Genomic DNA, 21,595 nt, shown 5'->3' with positions numbered 1-21,595 from the left:
TGTTAAGATGCCCCAGCTAAGAGCATCCTCCTCTCAGTAATGTACAATGCCTGGCAAAGAGTACTCAGTAAATATTTGTTCCTTGAAAAATATAAATAAGTGCTTGGCTGCATGCATGAGTGAATGGTGACTTTTGAAGACCGGCAATCTACAGATTAAAAGGATTAAAGCCGTAATGTCGAAATGGCAAGCGTCAGGATTGAGATGTAGGACAGAAAGTCTTTTCCATTACTCCTTCAAATCCCCCACATAGATACTTAAATCCTGGGCCTCTTGGAAGGCTGACTCTTCTGGTAGTTCCCAAGCTTCTTTAGCCTTAGTGCACCTTCGTAATTTTTGCTACCGGTGCTATTATTTACCTAGTATTCCTTAAATTGACTAGTTTTTTTAATATTAAATAAATGAATTTTCAAGAGAAACTATAAATCACTATTTCAAATAGAAAAAACAGCCCCATCAAAGAAGGAGGTACCTTTCTCTGAAGGGAGGAGAGAACTTCCACTTTGACTATGACCCTGTCGGAATAAGATCGAAGTTGGCGAACTCAAAAGGCTTCCATAGCCTTGGCAACTCATGACTAGAGCCTAGGGAGATTACTGACACCATAAACAAGAGTATAAAATTGTTAAGTCAACAACAGGAGTCACTGTGTACTTACTTCTCATGTGGGATCTGTCCTTATTGTGTTGTCCAATGTGAAGTAATGCTATAACTAGTACTGAAACAGTATTTTACACTTTGTGTTTCTGTGTGGGTGCAAACTGATGAAATCTTTACTTAATATATACTGAATCGATCTTCTGTATATAAAGAGAATTGAAAATGAATCTTGATGTGAATGGAAGGGGAGAGGGATCAGGAGATGGGAGGGGTGTGAGTGGGAGGGAAATTATGGGGGGGGCATTGTAATCCATAAACTGTACTTTGGAAATTTATATTTACTAAATTAAAAAATGAAAAAAAAAAAGAAAAAACAGCCAATATCCCTTGATGTTAGTAGAAGTGACTGTCAAAATAAATGCAGCAGAAGCGAGCCGAGCTAGGTGTTTCTGCTGCCATTGCTTGCCTCTGTCAGATGAGGACAAACAGTAGAACCAGATGTGAGAGCCATGGAGGTCTTAACAGAGACTTTGTCATCAACAAAATGAGAAGGAATGGGGGCCAGGAGTGTTTGAACAGCGCCTAGCTCTGCCATGCATGCAATGCTGTATTATTTAAAATGGAGAGCAGGCACCACATACAAGGTGCCCCAAAACATTCACGGGAGCCAATTCAGTGGCATAGTGGGCTAAGCCTGCACTGGAATCCCATATAAATGCCAGCTGAAGTCCTGGCTGCTCTACTTCCAATCCAGCTCCCTGCTAATGCACCTGGAAAAGCAGCAGAAGGTGGCCCAAGTGCTTGGGCCCCTGCCACCCACGTGGGAGACCCAGATGGAGTTACAGCCATCTGGTTTCAGCCTGGCCCAGCCCCAGCTGTTACAACGATTTGGAGAGTGAACCAACAGATAGACACTATCTCTCTTGCGCTCTCTCTCCTTCTCTCTCTGTAACTCTTTCAAATAAATAAAATTTATCTTTTTTTAAAAAGTTCATGAAAAATGAAATTAAAAGATAAATTTCTTCTGGTACAAGCAATTTTGAAATACATACATAATTTTTTCATGATACACACTTTCCATGAATATTTTGAAGACCTCTCATAGGTGTAGATAAACATCCTTTAGGGGCCGGCACCATGGCTCACTTGGTTAATCCTCCGCCTGTGACACCAGCACCCGGAAGGAAGCCCTTTCTCTCTGTTTCTCCCTCTCACTGTCTGTAACTCTACCTCTCAAATAAATAAATGAAATATTTTTTAAAAAAATGGACAGTCAGGACTCGAACCCATGCCCTATATGGGATGCCAGCATCATAGGTAGAGGCTTAACCTGCTTTGCCTCAATGCTGTCCCCCCACTCATATACTTTAAATTTTGTTGTACTCTATATATTAGCTATCACAAATCAGAGAAAACTTTGGAGTCAGGCTTATTTATCTCTTAATTCTTTTTTCCATGAACTTTTTGAAGTGCCCTCATTATAAGCATCTCGTGAAATTACATTCTCAGCCTGTGAGTTTCAGGCTGAGCTCATAAACCCACAGGTCACCAGGCAGTGCTGGAGATTCTGAGATCATGGAAATATTTTAAAGATTTCTGTTCCAGAGGAATCCAGTTGTCAGTGATATTTGTCTTATACATAGTATAATTTTTACCTCCTAGAAAACATCCTACTTCGATAGGGAATAACATAGCCACCAAAATGCAAAGGAGGCCTGTTTGCTGATTGAGGCTTCAAAGGCACTATGTGGGCTGGCGCTGCGGCTCACTAGGCTAATCCTCCACCTTGTGGCGCCGGCACACCGGGTTCTAGTCCCGGTTGGGGCGCCGGATTCTGTCCCGGTTGCCCCTCTTCCAGGACAGCTCTCTGCTGTGGCCAGGGAGTGCAGTGGAGGATGGCCCAAGTGCTTGGGCCCTGCACCCCATGGGAGACCAGGAGAAGCACCTGGCTCCTGGCTTTGGATCAGCGTGGTGCGCCGGCTGCAGCGCGCCAACCGCGGCAGCCATTGGAGGGTGAACCAACGGCAAAGGAAGACCTTTCTCTCTGTCTCTCTCTCTCACTGTCCACTCTGCCTGTCAAAAAATAAAAAATAAATAAATAAACAAAATAAAATAAAAAAAGGCACTATGTGAACCTTGGATCAGGAAATTCAGTAAATAAACCAAGCTGTGAAAGAGAGAGAGGAGTGGAGAGGGGAAGGGAAGGGGAGGGGAGGGGAGGAGAGGGGAGGGAAAGGGAGGGGAGGGGAGGGGAGGCAGATGGAAGGAGGGAGGGAAAAGAAAGAGAAAGAGAAGGAAAGAAGAAGGAAGGAAGGATGGAAGGAGGGAGAGATGAAGAAAGAAAAATCCAAAGCAACAGATGTGCTTCCTAGCTTTAATGAACAGTGTCCCTGTGTAGGCTATAAATTGTTAGGTCCATTGGTATACTTGGAGTTCAACTGAATGATCCATTGATGCTCTGGGGAGTAAAGGCATTGCGTTATTCAGTTTTTATTTGTTTTTCTCTTTTAAACATGCATGCAGTACGCAATAGAATGTGGTGTTGTGATTCTCATGCGGAGAAGAGGAATGCCTGGTTAGAGCTCTGGAGCCAGGCTGCCTGGTCTGAATGCTGCTCTGCCCCTCATCATCTCTGTGACCTTGGGTGAAGCCGTCAACCTCACTTTCCCTCGGTTTCCTCACTCATGGAACAGAGGCGTATTGCCCACATAAGAACGTCATACTGAGGAGTTAATGTGCACAAAACATCTAAAAGAATCCCTTGCACAAAATAAGCACTTTGGTATGTAGTACCTAGTGTTATTCTGGCAAACAAACCACACAAAACAAAGGGTTTTCATTGTCTGCAATGAAAAAGAAGTCTTCCTTCCACCGCAGACCCTGTGCCATTCCCTGGAGGCAAAGCACTGTAGAAAGGCTCTTGTGTTTCTTTCCAGAAATTCTCTATACATTACCCTCAGTATAATCTCCTTTGCAAACAGCACTCACTAGTCAACATGTTGCTCTTTATTCTAATCACTTCCTTGAGAATAAGTTCACTGCAACCTACATACCTTATTTTTTGCCAGAGTTTCAGTTTTACATATTATGGGCGCACCATGCCTTATTTATTTATTTATTTATTTATTTATTTATTTATTTATTTTGACAGGCAGAGTGGACAGTGAGAGAGAGAGAGACAGAGAGAAAGGTCTTCCTTTGCCGTTGTCACCCTCCAATGGCCACTGCGCCCGGCACGATGCGGCCAGCACACCGTGCTGATCCAAAGCCAGGAGCCAGGTGCTTCTCCTGGTCTCCCATGCAGGTGCAGGGCCCAAGCATTTGGGCCATCCTCCACTGCACTCCCGGGCCACAGCAGAGAGCTGTCCTGGAAGAGGGGCAACCGGGACAGAATCCGGGGCCCTGACCAGGACTAGAACCCCACCAGTGTGCCGGCACCGCAGGCAGAGGATGAGCCTATTGAGCCGCGGCCTCGGCAGCACCATGCCTTATTTAAATCGTCCCCAAATTTGGACATGTAAGTTCTTTCTAGTCATTCACTGTTCATAACCATGAATAGCGTGAGTCCATGGAAACTTACATCTTTCCTACATGTGCATGTGTATCGGTTGGGTAGATTCTTAGAGGTAGGAACTCTGGGTCAGAGAGTCAGTTCTTGCCAAATTTCTCTTCAAAGAGGTTGCACCAATGTGCATGCCAATCAACCAGTACACAGTGCCTGTTTCCTTTTATTCTGAAAATAATTTTTTAAAGACATAAGACAAAATACATAGGGTAGCCAAATTTCTCACTCTATTTGGGATTCTATAACAAGTACCTTATCCTGGGTAATTTGTGAATGACAGAAATGTATTGCTCACAGTTCTGGGAGGCTGGAAGGTCCAAGATAAAGGCCCCTGCAGGTGCTGTGAATGGTAAAGCCCTGTTTTTCACAGACAGCATCTTCTTGTTGAGTCTTCCATGATGGAAGGGAAAACAAGCTCCCACGAGCCTCTGATCCCATTCATGATGACTCTGCCCTCATGACCTACTCACTTCCGAAAGGCCAAGGCCCCACCCCTTAATGCTAACACAGTGGGGATAGATATCAACTGATGAATTTTGGAGGGACACATTTGTAATGTAGCACCAAGGAAAGCAATTTTACAGCAATAGCATTATCAATAGACTAAAAATACATGCATACTTGTGATATGGTAATATATACCTTTCTTCATTAACACATGAAATAACAAACTCTGGTGGCATTTAGGAGTGTGTTGAAAAGATACTTGAGTTTATCTGCAATATGTGTAATGTGCTATGAAGCACACATGGGTGACAAGCTCACAGATACTGCTAATACTATTGTGGCTTGTACTCCACATCCTAATTGGGAAAAAAAAATGCTCAATTTGAGGTGACAGTTAGTAAAATAAAGATGTAAATTTTTTTCCAGCCAAGTTTTGGAACCTGCCTTGGGGCTAGCTCTTGGCAATGTCTTCACTACATCAAGTCAGCCCCAGGAATTCAAGCTCTGGGGACACTTCTAAAATTCACAGGGCTAGGGGAGAGATGCATGCTTAGCCTAGAGGTTAAGATGTCTGCTTCCCACGCCAGGGTGCCTGGGTTTACTGCCCAGCTTCCTCTCCTAACTCCAGCTGCCTTCTAATGAGAGCCTGGGAGACGGAAGTGAGGGCTCGAGTAATTAAGTTTCTGCCACCAACGTGGGAAACCTGGTTTGAGTTTCCAGTTCCCAACTTCAACCCTGGCTGTTGCAGGCATTTGGGGAACGAACCAGTGAATGGGAGCTCGCCCGTTCTCACTCTCTCTCTCTCCCCTTGTGTGTGTTTGTGTGTCTGTGTCTGTGTGTGCCCCTCAGATAAGTAAACTTTTTTAAAAAGTTTAATAATTCATTTATTGGAATCAACTTCAGCCTAATGTACTACAAGCTTCTATGGCTTTTTCTAGTAGCAAGAAAAGCCAAGAAGACACAGACAGATAAGGCCATGCTCAAGGAACCCTCCAAGACTTGTACAGCCTGGGCTGTTACTTAGAGCAGCTGCATACTCATTCCTTCAACACTTTTGCTCTCCTATCAAACAGGGTTTTGGAAAACATCAAATAAAATGAGAGATTTTGAAAGAGTTATAGGCACTCTGTTGATTTAAAGCACCATGTTAAGCATTAGAAATTAATATTATTATTAACACGAAATGTTAACATTATTATCTTCAGTGCTTAAAATCACTCCCAAATCTGCTGATGAAGGCTGTCGGGTTGTAGTGAGGACCAAAGGATGGCACTGCCCAAATCTGAAAACAGACAAAGTACAGTAGCCTGGGACACGGCTTGAAGCATGGTGCTACCTGGGTGGTCCAGCTGTGATTGGCACCTTTCCTCTTCTCTGGGGAATGCTCCAGTGATTAGAGAAGTTGTTAGAATATCCAGGAGCAAGAAGGAAGTAAAAGGCAGAGGTGTCAATTCCACAATCAAAGAACATTGTGTCACTTGAAAAATTGATGACTGGAAACCTTAGGAGTATGGAGGAAAGATTTCAAAATTTGTGACTGTGCATTTTTTTTCTTTAATTTTTTTGAGCACTGGAGAAATGTTAAATTTCATTAAGTTTTACAGCCAGACTTAATATAGACATAAATCCCTTTAATGTTGGTTTCAGTCAAAAGTGAGCTGAACATTATCGTTAAACCAGTACATGTGGGAGAATTATTTGATGAAATCAAAATAGGCACAGTTGGGAACAATCAGCCATGACCATATTAGATGCAAGTAGGCGCAATAGCAAAATTCTTTAGGCTGTAATGGACTGGGCTATTTTGCTGCACAGTCTCCATACAGATGAGCTTTGTTCTGGGGCAATAGGGTTGTAGTTTGGAAGTCTGTCTGGGGAAGCTCATTTCTCTTTCATTAGCCCATGAACACAGTACAATTTCAGCTAATACTGTTACCCAGCTCTTGGCTGGGTTATTTGGTTAAATGCCTTCAGGGAAAGTAGCAAGCCAGAATAAAAGGGACAAATGCAATGTAGTTTCTTGTTCTGAATTCCTGTGCTGTGGAATTACATTGGCCATTAATCATCTGCCATGCTGGACTCATGATGGTAAACTCCTGTGGATGGAGATGTTATTTACATCTTGTATTATCCGGTGTTTCATAGAAGACATCTTGTCTCCCTGGACAATTTCTTTGAGGTCTGAGCTTGTATATGACCACAGCTGTAGAGATCTTTGTCTTGTCATGGCTCATAGACAGGCCAGTACACACATAGTGCATTTGTATGCAATTCAGAAGGTGCCCCCTACCGGTGAGTGAATTGCAAAGCAGTACCCTCTCTCCTGGCAAATACATTTTTTTTTTTTAAGAATTATCTGTTGGCCGGCGCTGCAGCTCAATAGGCTCACCCTCCACCTGCGGCGCTGGCACACTGGTGGGATTCTAGTCCCGGTCGGGGCGCCGGATTCTGTCCCGGTTGCCCCTCTTCCAGGACAGCTCTCTGCTGTGGCCCGGGAGTGCAGTGGAGGATGGCCCAAATGCTTGGGCCCTGCACCTGCATGGGAGACCAGGAGAAGCACCTGGCTCCTGGCTTTGGATCAGCACGGTGTGCCGGCTGCAGCGCGCCAACCGCGGCAGCCATTGGAGGGTGAACCAACGGCAAAGGAAGACCTTTCTCTCTGTCTCTCTCTCTCACTGTCCACTCTGCCTGTCAAAAAATATATATATATATAATTATCTATTTATTTGAAAGGCAGAGTTACAGAGAGAAAGAGAAGCAGAGACAGAAAGAGCCATCTTCCATCACTAGTTCACTGCCCAAATGGTCACAACAGGAGTCAGGAGCCTCCTCCAGGTCCTCCACATGGGTGCAGAGGCCCAAGTACTTGGGCAATCCTCCACTGCTTTCCCAGGGCATATTAGTAGGGAGCTGGATCAAAAGTGGAGCATCTGGGACTCCCATATGAGATGCCAGTGCCACAGGTGGCAGCCTTACGTGCTACACCACAGCACCAGCTCCTTACCAATCATTTTTTAAAATCCTATCCAGGGCAATTGGCTTGGTGAGTCGACAGCACAGCCCCCAGCTACTCCCCTTGGGCAGGCAGCCTTGTGCAGTTCACACTGTACAAGAATACATGACAGGCCTGAAGACAAAAGCCACTTTCCCAATTTTGTAGTCAGGCCAAAGAGTTTGTCCCTCAATGCTCTCAAAATATCCCTCTAGTCACATCAGCGAATACCCTTACTAACTACATTGGCCCACTACAAGAGTCCGATATTTGTCGGAATGTCAACATAACATCATTCTAAATCTGAGTGAGGCCGTGTATGGCAGACACATGTGCACCTAGTTCACCTGAGCAATTGCCTCTGTGTGCCAGAGAGCTGCTGACTGAAAATACCACACAGGATACTTGTTGGGGGAAAGAGAGAAGAGGACAGGGTTGGTGGTTCCCAGGAGCTGCCCTCAACCAGTGATGGGCGGCAGGGTGAGATGGTAGTGATGGCACCTCCTCCCCATCACAGCAGGATGCACTCCACGGTGCCCCAATGGGCTGAGCCCCAGTTTCTGACCACAGCAACACGCTTTATAAGCACAGGAAGTATAGGCTTCCAGACAGTGGAATCAAACTAGCTCATTTCAGATTCCTCTTTGGCCACGGCAGCCTTCTAGAAAGAACAGGACATGAGACAGAAAGACAAGGACTAGGGGAGTGGCTACTGTCACTACCAAAGGGCACACTGGGAGCCCAAAAGGGCCAGGAACAGACTCTTTCCAATAAAAATCCAAACAGTAAATATTTTAGGCTTTGTGGGACTCCGTCACAACCACTTAATTCTGCTGTTGTAGTACAAAAGCAGCCATAGAGGATCTGTAGCCAAATGAACATGACTTTGTTCCAATAAAACTTTATTTACTAAAACAGGCGGTAAGCCAAATTTGGCCTGCAGGCCATATTTTGTGCCCTTTGCAGTAGGTGATCAAAGAAAGAGAAAAACACAAAAGGAGAAGAGGCAGAGAATGCCACGCTGAGCTAGGCAGTGTGCTCCACAGCTTTTATCTCTTCGTTCATTTTATTTTCACAGCAACCAAGTAGTTTTATCATTTGTGTTTTTAAAGATTCACTTATTAATTTATGTGAAAGAGTAGCAGAGAAAAAGGAGAGACAGAGAAAGAGATGTTCCATCCACTAGTTCACACCCCAAATGGTAGCTAGGGTTAAGCCAGACTGAAGCCAAGAACTCCTTCCAGGTCTCCTATGTGGGTTGCAGGAACCTAAGTACGTGGGCCATCTTCCGCTGCCTTCCCAAGCACATTAGCAGGGAGGTGGATGGAAAGTGGAGCAGCTGGGTCTCAAACCGGCTCCCTGATATGGGATGCTGGTTTTGCAAGAGGTGGCTTAACCTGCTGAGCTGCAACAGTGGCCCCATAGTCTGCATTGTAACGATAAGGAAACTAGTTTCAAAAAAAAAAAGTCCCAAAGTCAAAAGCAGCCTAGTTACAAAACCACACTAACCTGATTGTAAAGCCCTTCTGCCTTCCACTCCACACAGCCAATCCCTACAGACACATTTGTTTTGTGAAGCCCAGCAAGGGAGTCCCCTGACCACAGAGCCATTAAATGGTGGACTTAGGGTTAGGGATGGCAGTGCCAGGGCCGGGTTCAAGCCCAAGTATCTCAGAAGCTTCTCTGCAGATGAAGCAATGGGCAAGGTTACTACCAGGTTCAGAGGCTGTCAACTTTCATGATGAGCTGTCACAGATCCTGTGAGACCAGCTCCAGTGTCCCAGGGGTGCCGACATTCTGTCCCTTGGATGGCCACACAAATGCTGCTGACCTCACATATAACAGGTCAGGGGGTTCCATGAAAATAAGTCATTTGTCCTTTCTTAGCTTAGAGTACATGCAGGCCATCTGCTTGAAAAGTGCACAGGGAGGGCCAGCATTGTGGTGAAGCAGGTTAAGCTGCTTCCCATATTGGAGTGCCGGTTTGAGGCCCAGCTGCTCTGCTGCCAATCCAGCTCCCTGCTAATGTGCCTGGGAAAGCAGCAGAAGATGGACAAAGTGCTTAGACCCCTGCACCTATGTGGGAGACCTGGATAGAGTTCTAGGTTCCTGGCTCACCAGCCATTACAACCAATTATGGCATGAACCAGTAGATGGAATATTCCTGTCCCCCATCCCATAACTCTGCTTTTCGAATGAATAAATAAATCTTTAAAAATAAAAGTGCAAGGGCAGGCCAGCGCCGTGGCTCAATAGGCTCATCCTCCGCTTGCGGCGCCGGCACACTGGTGGGGTTCTAGTCCCGGTCGGGGCACCGGATTCTGTCCCGGTTGCCCCTCTTCCAGGCCAGCTCTCTGCTGTGGCCCGGGAGTGCAATGGAGGATGGCCCCAGTCCTTGGGTCCTGCACCCACATGGGAGACCAGGAGAAGCACCTGGCTCCTGGCTTCAGATCAGCGTGGTGCGCCAGACGCAGCGTGCCGGCCGTAGTGGCCATTGGAGGGTGAACCAACAGTAAAAGGAAGACCTTTCTCTCTGTCTCTCTCTCTCTCTCTCACTGTCCACTCTGCCTGTCAAAAAAAAAAAAAAAAAAGTGCAAGGGCAAACAATGCCAAACCCATAAATATTAAACTTTCTACCATAGAAACAAATCTAGTCTTGCTTTTTATCATTCAAATATTCAGAAATTAAGCTTTAGATATATTAAATACCAGAAGTGATTTTTTTCCTCCCTGTGTCCAACTGTTTAAGAGAAAATAAGCCATTATCAGAAGTTTCTTCCAGAAATAACTTCCAGGGAAGCTCTGAGGTCAGTTTGGATTCAGCCCAGTCTTCTCACTTTCTATGTAATGGTACAATGATAATTCAAGTTCTTAATGATGACTCTGAATCATCCTGATCCTGAATCATCAAAGATTAAATTATGTTCACCAAACAAAGAGTATTTTCTAAAGCAAGAAAGGACTGATGCATTGTAGAAATTAGTTGGAAAAGTCCAAACAAAAACTAGCATCTGGCTTAGCTTAGGATGACAAGAGCTTTAAGTACTGCCTCCCCCAAAATGTCCACATAAATGAGCATTGTAGAAAAATCCAATCTAATTCAAGGCCAGTTTAACTTATTTCCTGAATGTAGAAAGTTTTATTGGGGGGAGAGGGGTCACACTGTAATTCAAATCAATAAATGATTCAGTTTGTCTATCAAAGCATAAACACAGCCCTTACACAAAGCTTGCCATCGTTCTTTCTTGCTATAAACCATTTCATTTTTTAGCCAGAAAACATAAAGCCAGGCAAAAAAAACAACTGTTAGCTCTGCTTGATGCTCAGCATAGACTGTTAACTGAAGAATTAAGTATCAGTCACCAAATTCATTGTGAAGACAGCAAAATTATTGTAGTTCCTATTTCAACACCTGGTCTTTCTTCTTGTTATAAAACTGCTTGCAGAATCCATGGGTTCTTGGCTACAGGTTCTGCTGTCCAAATTCCCCAACTCCTCCTTGTAACCCCACCAATCATAGGGTGAGCAGTCTTCTCCAGACTCAGGAATGGGAGCTAAGTATGAGCCAGACAGATAGGCCAGGACAGAAAGCTTTGGAAACCAGTCACTCAGGCAGCAAATACAAAAGTGCTGACATTTGGTTTTTCTCTAATTGAACTTAATTTTTGTGAGCCCAATTGTACTGATGATAGAAATTTCATCTTGGTCAACTGAGATTTTGGCCCCTTCCTTGTCTCCAGAACTCTCCTCCAACCTGCCAAAGAGAAGGTGACAGGGACCTGGTGCCAGTGTTCCATCATCTGCCTACTCTGGCTTCTGCAGCATCCCCTTCCCTTGCTGGCCTCGGTCAGCAGTTCAAGCAGGTCCTCCCTAAACTCTGGATCACTGTCATGGCCACAGAGCTTGCTAGGTCAGCTGGCAGGTGTCCAATGCAGTGTCAGCTCTCCAACATCAGCTTCCCACAGAATATTCTACGGTGCCCTGCACTGCACTGGGAAGCAGGGGAACACAGAGTGTTGCTATTCCAAGCCTGTCAGCTGCAGCACTTCACAGAGCCACTTCTGATCCAGGATTCCATGTCCCTATTGTGCAGTGAGTCCCAGACCTCCCCAAGGTTGGACCTTCCAACAAGCCCCCTTGTGTCCCCAGAGCACAGCTCAGAAGAAAGGGAGCATTCGGGCCACTTTGGAGGGCCCACAATGGCTACTTGTGGCAAATTTCCAGTCCAAATCCCTTTAGGCCAGGAAATTCTAGTCTCTTCTATGGAGAAACTAACAAGACTTAGCAAAGAGTCTTCCAAATCTATTACTTACATGTCAGTGCAACTTGGCTTTGAATCCCAAAAGAGAAAAGGTTAACCTGTTTCTCTCAATATTCCTACCCTGCTACCTCAGCCGAAGAGTTCTCTTATCTCTGAAGAATTCAGGGAAGATTAGGGGTAACAGAACAAAACTCAGAGAAGACAGCTAGCTTACTGTTTCAAAATAGTGCCCCTAAAAAGAACTGAAACCCAAATATCTCAAGGGAAGTCAGGGGAAAAAATGCCCAATCTAAGAGGGTCCCCTACAGACCAGAGCAGTAGACCAAAATCAGAATTAAGCTTCAGAAGTGAATGAGGGGCTGGCACAGTGGTGCAGTAGGTTAATCATCTGCCTGTGGCACTGGAATCCTATATGGGCACCAGTTCTAGTCCCAGGTGCTCCTCTTCCGATCCAGCTCTCTGCTATGGCCTGGGAAAGCAATAGAAGATGGCCTAAGCACTTGGGTCCCTGCACCCATGTGGGAGACCTGGAAGAAGCTCCTGGCTCCTGGCTACGGATCGACACAACTCTGGCTGTTGCAGCCATTTGGGAGTGAACCCGTGGATGGAAGACCTTTCTCTCTTCTCTCTCTCTCTATATAAATCCACCTCTCAAATAAATAAATAAATAAAATCTTTTAAAAAAGTGAATGAAAGGGGCCAACTTGGCATAGTAGGTTAAGCCTTTGCCTGCAGCACCAGCATCCCATATGGGCACCAATTTGAGTCCTGGCTGTTCCACTTCAAATCCAACTCCGTCTTAATGGCCTGAGAAATCAGTGGAAGGTGGCCCAAGTGCTTGGGCCCCTGCACCCACATGGGAGACCCAGAGGAAGCTCCTGGCTCTTGGCTTCAGATCCGCCCAGCTCCAGCTGTTGCAGTCATTTGGGAAATGAACCAGCAGATGAAAGACTTTCTCTCACGCGTGTGCACGCCTTCTCTCTCTCTCTCTCTCTTTCTCTCTCTCTCTCTCCCTCCCTCCCTCCCTCCCTCCTTCTGTCTGTAACTCTGCCTCTCAAATAAATAAATAAATATTTTTTTAAAAAAAATCAATGAAAACAACTTGGATCTAAGTTTGGAAGGAGGAGAAAAACAATGTACAGGCCAATCTTTATGGCCAGTAGAGACAGATTTGTTCTCTAAGGACTGGGTGATGGGTGGAGACCTGGATTCCAAAACAAAGAATAGACATATTTAAGACTCAAGGCAAAAACGACTGGGGCCAAATGTCAAGGTAATTCCTGCCAAAATACATTTATTTAAATAATTTAGTATTATAATTCTGGTCATTACAACTACTGTGATGATCAGCCCTGTGTCATCCAACAAATCAAAACAAAAATTAATGAAACTCTCCATGGGCTCTGAAAAACATGAAGCCGTTAATACATTAGGTTTGTCAACTAAAATGTCTTACCTCATGATGGAGCACAATGCCTGAAAATGTCTCAGGGCCTGTGGAATCAAGAATGCCAGAGTCAGACTGTGCAACTCACTCAGTGTTTTCTCACCCAGTGTGTACTGTGGACCAGGAAGCACTCTGGAGTCTTTATTGCAGACCCCAAAAACAAGGAGGAAAATAAAGACATACAGAAAGGGGAGCTTCCAAGAGATTGGCATCCCTGAGCCAGCAGAGAAGGCAGTGGCCCAGATGAGGGTGGGCCATTGCTCATCAAAGACACAAACAAAAGGCAGACCAGCTGAACATCTAAATAAAAAATAAATAATGGACATGAGGGGCTAGCACTGTGGCGTGATAGGCTAAGCCTATGCCTGTGGGGCCGGCATCCCATATGGGCGCTGCTGAGTGTCCTGGATGCTGCTCTTCCCAGCCAGCTCTCTGCTTATGACCTGGGAAAGCAGTGAAAAATGCCCCAAGTCCTTGGGCCCCTGAACCCAGAAGAAGCTCCTGGCTCCTGGCTTCGGATCGGCACAACTCCAGCCGTTGTAGCCATCTGGGGAGTGAACCAGCGGATGAAGACCTCTCTTTCTGCCTTTCCCTCTCTCTCTCTCTCTTAACTCTGCCTCTTAAATAAATAAATAAATGTTTTTTAAAAATATTAGGGGAGATGAGCAGATGGATGAAAGGGACAGTAAAAGCTACACTCAGAGGATCCCTTGGCAGAGACGGAGGTTGTCTGGATTTTCAGGGCTGACGTGGGGGGCATGCACGGAAGTGGGGAGGCAGCAGGAGCCTGGCCATTCTGCTGGCAGAGTGAGCCTGTTTGGCCTGAAAGGCAGATTCGTGAAGGAAGGGGGGTGGGGCGGGGCTGGAACACCCTCATGGCTTGTGATTGTGGCTCTCAGCTTAACACCTTGGGAGAAAGAGGTAGAAGGAGAAAATAAAGACAGTGTAAAGCCCTGTGGCTTAGCAGGTAAAGCCACTGCCTGCAGTGCTGGCATCCCATGTAGAGCCCCAGCTGCTCGACTTCTGATCCAGCTCTCTCCTATGGTATGGGAAAGCAGTAGAAGATGTTCCAAGTCCTTGGGCCCCTGCACCCACAGGGTAGACCTAGACAAAGCTCCTGGCTCCTAGTTTTGGATAACTCAGCTCTGGCTGTTGAGCCATTTGGGGAGTGAACTAGCAGATAAGCAGCTGGGGCAAAGATTTAGCCAGTAAGGAGAAAGAGGACTGCTTTGTGCCAGTCTGAGGTAGGGAGCTGGAAGTGAGCCTCCTGTAAAAAGCAGGAAAACTAGGGGCTGTCTCACTGCTGACATGAGAACGAGAACTTTCTGGCCATGAACCCAACAAAGGACCAAAGCAGCTTACCATGAGCCCCGAATTCTTGGGAGAAACCTGCCAACCCACAAGGCCCACCCCAGCTTCAGAAGGAAGACTGTCCTGAAGAGCACTGGGCTCAGGCATGCCCAATGCTGACATAGGAGGGGACGAGGAAGCCTGGGAAAGGGTGGTGCAGGAGAATGGACAGCTCCAGGGACACGCTCAGCTCTGGCCGACCCAGCACAGACCATTAACACAGCACTCCGGGAGGGACCATAATCTTCCCTTTACTGGGGCCATGGCTTGACTGACCCAATGGTATACATTGTGTTTTTCAGAATGCAGAAGCAAGTTATGACTTCAGCAGCAATGACCCCTATCCTTACCCTCGATACACAGATGACTGGTTTAACAGGTAACCAAATTTTTTAAGAATCTTTGACTTTAAGCTTTAAGGTATTATTTTGTTTTGTTTTGTTTTGTTTTGTTTTGTTTTGTTTTGTTTAAGGCTTGACTGCAAAATCATCCCAATGCTTCTCTAATTTGTGATTGTTTTCTCTTTTTAATGACTCCAGTCTCTAAGTTCTCAGATTTTTTTTTAATATTACAGTGCTTTTTAGGATTATCTGTTAACAATTTTGTTGAGTTGAACTAGGAATTATTTTCCACTTTATTAAACATAAAAGAAAGTAGAAATAAGAAATCCTTTCTCAGCCTACCACAAGATGATTGGAAATGTGAGTTTGCTTAATACAGTTATTGCAGAGGAGATTTCTGTCCCCTGGGTCTGCACCTGTGTTTGAAAAAGTGTTTCCTCCATACACTCACAACAGCCCATATAAGGCTCTTTCAACAAAAGAGTAAGTGCAGCTGGCAGAGGTTTCAACTGTTGTTTGGAATAAAGTTCACATTGTGTAAAACTACCCAAGTTGTCCATCCAAAGACGTTTAGCTATGCTACTACACATGTAAATTCAGCCTCTAATTTTCTTCAAGTAAATATCTTGCCCAAATGGCTAGAGAAATGTCCAGGGATAAAAATGTGTGGCCTACTCAGTAAAAGAATACCAAAATTTTTAAACCTAGTGCTTCCCTTTTATTCATGCTCTTGGGTGAAGGTCCTAAAAACCTATGAACTTCAATTAATAATATGAGAAACATGTTATGTGTAAACCACTCTATCCATTTATTTTACTTCTCAAAGCAACCTAAGTGGCAAATAAGACAACAGTTGTCATTTTCAGTTCCATGCTAAAGGAACAAGCTCAGAAAGGCTGACTCGCTTCCCTCATCAGACAGTGAGAGCACAAGTCTGAGCCGAGGGTGGGCTCACTCTTCACATTGCTTCTAAATCCAAATCTGTGTCACTCTTTCATGGGAACCACTTTTCTCAATGTATTCAAGAAGCAGGATATGTGGAGAGTGACCAGGGTAGATTTTCCGTGGACCACTTAGCTCAGCTGTGTGTCTACACTGAGTAACTAGAATTGACAGTGTTGGGGTAGAGACAGGGGCCCAGGGTTTAGCAATACAGGAAGGAATGAGTAAAAAAATAAAATCTAACATGGTAGTACCTTCAGGAGATCATTGCCAGTGTACAATATAGCACACCGCACTCTCGAGCAACCTCACCTGAAAATCATCACACAGGACTCCAGTGTGCACATTTGCAAGTTGAGAAGGTATTAAAAAGGTCTGAAAACTCTAGGCATGAAGGGTCTCTTACCCTCAGGACTTCCAACCCTAGATCCTCAAATACCCTTAGCAAATAATAATAGACACAGAGATATGTAGTTGTCAGATAAATGTCACTAAGCCGGAAATCAGATATGATTGATTAGCAACTGTCCACATGAATATCAGAAAAGAAGGCAGCAACAAATGTGCTGGCTACTTGCAGTCTCCCTGTGGCTGTAGGTATAATGCTTATCTTCAATGGCTTGATCCAGGAATTTGAGCAGTCTTCAAAAACTTTGCAGGAAACATGCATTGGGAAAAAAGCATATATGGATTTCAAACTTTTCTGCACAAAAATAAACTTATTAGTTTTTTGATGTCTATACATTTATTTTCATCTACTTGAAAGGCAGACTGAGGAGAGAGAGAGAGAGAAAAAAAAAAAGGAAGTCTTCCATCTGCTGTTCACTCCCCAAATATCTACAATACCAGGAGTGGGCTAGAAGCCCGTAATTCCACCTGGGTCTCCCTCACTGGTGGCAGGGCCCCAAGCACTTGAGACATCATCTGATGCCTCCCAGAATGCATTAGCAGGAAGCTGGACTGGAAGCAGAGTATCCAGGACTTAAAACAGCACTCTGTTATAGGATGCAGGCATCCCAAGTGACACCTTAACCCATTATGCCTCAGTGCCCTCCTCAGCTTACCTCTGAATTCCAATTTCCATGAACTTTTTGAAGCACCCTTATTTAACCCACTAAATACTTTTTCCTCAACTACATTTTAAGAGCCAAAACACAACTCACTCAACCAAATCTTCCTGTATGATATACTGTAAGAGTAGTTCTTAAGAAACAACACAGGGAGAAGGGGCGGCCACTATTGTGCAGGTAAAGCCATCACCTGCAGCGCCAGCATCCCATATGGGCACCAGTTCGTGTCCTGGTTGCTCCACTTCCAATCCAGCTCCCTGCTAATAGCTTGGAAAATATAGCAGAGGATGGCCCAAGTGCTTAGGCCCCTGCACACGGAAGGAGACCTGGAAGAAGCTCCTGGGTCCTGGCTTCAGCCTGGCCCAGCCCCAGCTGTTGGTGGTCTTCTGGAGAGTGAACCAGCGGATGGAAGGTCGCCCTCCCCGCCACCCCATGTGTGTGTGTCTCTCTCTGTCTTTCTCTCTCTGTGTATAACTCTGACTTTCAAATAAATAAATTTTAAAAACAACAACAATAACAACAACAACATTAAGGAAATGTCTTCCTTCTTAAGACATTGCATATTTCCATTTTCAAACTAGTTCTTGAAAGTACCATTTTAAACTAGCTAGAAACCTCTAATTAGGGCTAATTATGCTTAGGGTAATAAAAATTCATCATTGTCAGCGAAAAAAATTCCCAAGTGTCTAATTACCCGAGACACAGTCATAGTGACTCAGGCAGGCACATTCCTTGGGTCTTAAGGAGCCAATGACTCAAGACAGAATGTCCACTTTGACCAATAAATGGACTTTTCTCAATTATCGAGTCATTTTCAAAGAACCTCATCCACCGAGGCTTCTTGTTATGAAGACTGAATGATGCCACACTCAACTCATGAGCTCTCAGAACATACCTGCTGCTATAGGTGGTGTGAGAGGATGGTGTGTCAGAGTTCAGACCCACTCCACTGGGAAAATTCTTGGTCCAATGATTGTCACCATCCTGGAGATGATACCTGCTTGGCATAAGGAGGAATTGAATAAAGCACCCCTCCCATGAGTGTGATACATTTCTATTAAAAATCTCTCTGGGGTGAAATCCTCACATGCCTGGTATTCACTATTATTGATGTCTTGACGAAGGATGGAAGGGAATGGGTTGGGATGCAGAGGAAATAAAATTGGCTATCAGTTGGTCACTGCCAAAGCCAGGGGATGGGTATACGGGATTTCATGCTATTTTGCATGATTTTTATATCTTCTATAATAAGAAGTGAATTTGAAAAGCATAGAGCATAAAATAAGCAAGAAACAGAATTGGGACTTTAGTTTGGTGCTTACTGAAAAGCTTGCAATGTCAAATGAGGAGGCAACAGATGCCCAAATTACTAGAGTGAAAAATGTTGCCTAGGCCAAAATAGCACAAGAGGAGCTAATGCACATTGAGCAGGAACTATTATTAAGGCACTGTTTTAAGGACTTTGCATGTATTAATTCAATTGCTTCTCATAGTAACCCTCTAAAATAGATAGTACCGTGTTATCCTCATTTTGGAAACTGAGGCACAGAGCGGTTAAGTAACTTGTGCAGTCACACAGATAATAAGCAGTGGAGGGTTTGATGCTAGTTAGGGGGTCACTGATCTGGGATTTGAAGGAAGGTAATGGATGGAATTGAGGGAGGGGGCAAATATGCTCCAGGGCAAGGGTACAACTGAGGCAAAGATGGGGAGACAGGGAGGTGTGGGGTATGTTCAGGAGGTAGCCTGGATACCTGGTCTGGCAGGTAGAGGCCAGTGCAGGGACTGGCATTCTAAGGACTCCTGGAAGAGGTGGGACACAGAAGTCTTTGGGAAAAGGAAGGAGAGATGTGGTGGTTGGGTCAGAAACTGGGTGAGGGGAATAGATGAGGTTCATTTTCCCACTGCGCTCAAGGAGGGTTACCACCCACAGGCTCTAGGAGCCTTGAACCTGCACTTGCCCTTGGCCAGAGCAGGGTCTGCTGCTGATCCAGCAGGAACCCCTTACCAGCTGTGCAGCCACCAAGACTTGACCGGGTTCATCAGGTGTTTTCTGAGCATGGGCATCCTATGTGGTGCCCAGCTCTGTTTTGGCAGAGTTGGGCTCATGAGAAATGCTCCTATCAGCATGCACCAAAACCCCGATCAAGATGGTGGGGGGAGGTGTCACAGATGAGACGTGGGCTGTTTCTGCCACACAGCCTGCTGCAGAGGCCACTTAGAACGCAGCAGCAGTATCTGCCCAGGAAATGCGATGGGCCTGCACCACAGCAAAGTAGAAAATAGAGTGCACAACAGGGACACCCTCAAGCAAGCAAGTAGACTGTCCGCCTTGGCTGGGGAAGCAGGTTCAAGGGCAATACGTCTGTCCTGAGTTTTCCTGACTCATCAAACCATCGCATCACACCTATGTGCGTGTTTCTAACTTGTTTCTCTTCAAGTGTACATTTCTCTACAAGTATATTTAAAGCTCCAAGCCAGGGACTCTTTCTATGAAAACAAGCTTCACACATACATAGAACTGCTCTTAGGGAGCCTGTATATTAGAATGTCTTGATTTCAATCTGATTTTGTACTTTTTTTTTTTGTAGGCAGAGCATGCGTACTTATGTTACCATGAACCACATAATAATCACATACAGTATTGGAACTCCAGGGATACATTTTGACACACAGCTGAGAAATGGGGGAGGGGGGGAGAGTACAATTTTCTCCTAGTTTGCAATCAGGGAAATAAATCTGGACAAACAAAATAATAATAATAACCCAAAGCACAAAATGGTAGAAAGTAATATGCACTTAATGAATGTCCTTTAATGTGCAAAACAGATAGAATTGATTTGCTGTGTGGGATCAGGATCTGGCATCATATTTCCTTCCTTGATGGCATTCAATAAATATCGATCAGCCGGCTGATGGATGGGTGGCCTGCCTTTCAGCCGTGCTGAGACGTTGAGTGGCCTTGACATCTGTCCATTTGCGAGCTGTCGGCTGCTTACAAGGTTTGCAGCCCACGCTTTGTCAATAATCTTGCAGCCTCGCTCAGTTTTAAGTCAATGTTTGCTGATGCATCGCAGATCTCTATTCCATTACTGTGCTGTTGTCCATAAAAATCCCTCTTGCGTAGCATTTCCTTGACAGGCATTCACACTGAAATGTCATCTCTGCCACCAGCAATATTTATGAAGCATCAGAGGATGCGGCACACTGTGTCTCGTAAGCCCTAAAGAGTAAGGGTTTCTGGATTAGATGCCATTGCTGGCTGCAGAAAGTTTACTATAAATTCAGGGAGAGAGAAGACATTTATTACTCAAGCAACTAGAAAGGTAGAGGGAGGAAGATGAAATGGATGCTGAAGAACATTTATCTCTATGGGCGCTAATTTGATTGATAGCCTTGGTTAAAGCCTCAAATAAGAGCAAATTTCAGTGACTAACTTTCCTTGCTTATTAAAAGTCGTATTTCATCTTGAAGACCGCGGCACGACAGGCGGCAGAGGAACATGTGTGGAACCTGGCCCTACAGGCTGGCAGGTCCCACACTCACGGAAGCGGATATTTTACTCTGGTGACTCCTCGTGGTTCAGGAATAAATGAGCATTTCTCCCTCACGGCTTTGTAGACTAATTCTACAGTCATCTCTCAGATAATAAAATCCCAACTGTTCTCAAAGACCTAATCTAACTTTTTTTCATCTGAGCCTCGAGGCTTCCTAGTGAGTTGATAGGAGCTCCTAGGAGCTCCAAGGTTGCTGCTTGTAACCACCCCTCTCTAAATCCAAACCAGAGCACGGTGACATCCACCAGAGGGCAATTCTGTTAGTTATTCAGAGCCAGTAGAGAAATACCAGGCTTTTCTGTTTCCCATTTCTAGTCCCCTACCTGGATTATACAAGTATTCATCATTTTAAATGTTCCCTTCATCTATAACAAATATATATAATACAGATTGAGGGATTATGGAGAAAATCATAGGATTCTCAAAGAAATACTTCTACATTGGTATTAACTTTGAAAGTTAATCTCGTGTGCATCATACAGGGAGAATTTTAAAGTCCTTGAGTGGTTGTAATTATATAGAGTGAAGAGATAAACAGCAGATAATGGCTGACAAATGCAGTGTTATGTTCCTTGCCTGGTATGGAAAAAGTGATCCCTGAATCAGTTTCACCATCTCTAAAATGGGCTCTCACGTTGCACATTTGTTTATGTTGAGAATTAGAGACATTTATAAACAGTGTTTGGTATAGAGCATGGCACAATGTAGGCACTTCCAGCAAACATAAATGTGAATTTAAGTAAAGAGATTTCTACAGGGGCTATGTAAAATATTCTCCAAAGACACAGGAAAGTAGGAAAATCAACACCAAAGGAGTGGACAGGCAGCCCAACCGTTTAGCTGCCTTTCTCAGACATCCATTCTCTCGTGGAAGCCTTTAACAAAACCAGGTAGCAGTCAGCTCAAGACTGAACTTTCTGACAAGGCTCTAGTACTGTGCTTCTGCACTGCTGATTAAAAGGGAAGTTACATACAAAGATACTGCCTGGACAGGAGGCAAGGTGAATACATCAAGAGAATTGA

The 21,595-nt window shown here is 44.7% G+C and overlaps 1 protein-coding gene across 2 annotated transcripts in view; it reads left to right on the top strand.

Annotated features, from left to right (window-relative positions):
- The window catches only part of PCSK2 (proprotein convertase subtilisin/kexin type 2), a 307,137-nt gene that overhangs the window by 230,494 nt on the left and 55,048 nt on the right, over nucleotides 1–21,595 (top strand). For both annotated transcript variants that reach the window (XM_062202269.1, XM_062202268.1), the window contains one exon: nucleotides 14,965–15,041. In XM_062202269.1, the coding sequence (XP_062058253.1) occupies nucleotides 14,965–15,041 (77 nt within the window). The remainder of the gene's footprint in view (nucleotides 1–14,964; nucleotides 15,042–21,595) is intronic.

The sequence above is a fragment of the Lepus europaeus genome, chromosome 10 (genome assembly GCF_033115175.1).
Source record: "Lepus europaeus isolate LE1 chromosome 10, mLepTim1.pri, whole genome shotgun sequence".
In the NCBI taxonomy this organism is placed as follows: domain Eukaryota; kingdom Metazoa; phylum Chordata; class Mammalia; order Lagomorpha; family Leporidae; genus Lepus; species Lepus europaeus.
Note: the sequence above shows the minus strand (reverse complement) of the source record. Positions and strands in the feature narration are given on the sequence as shown.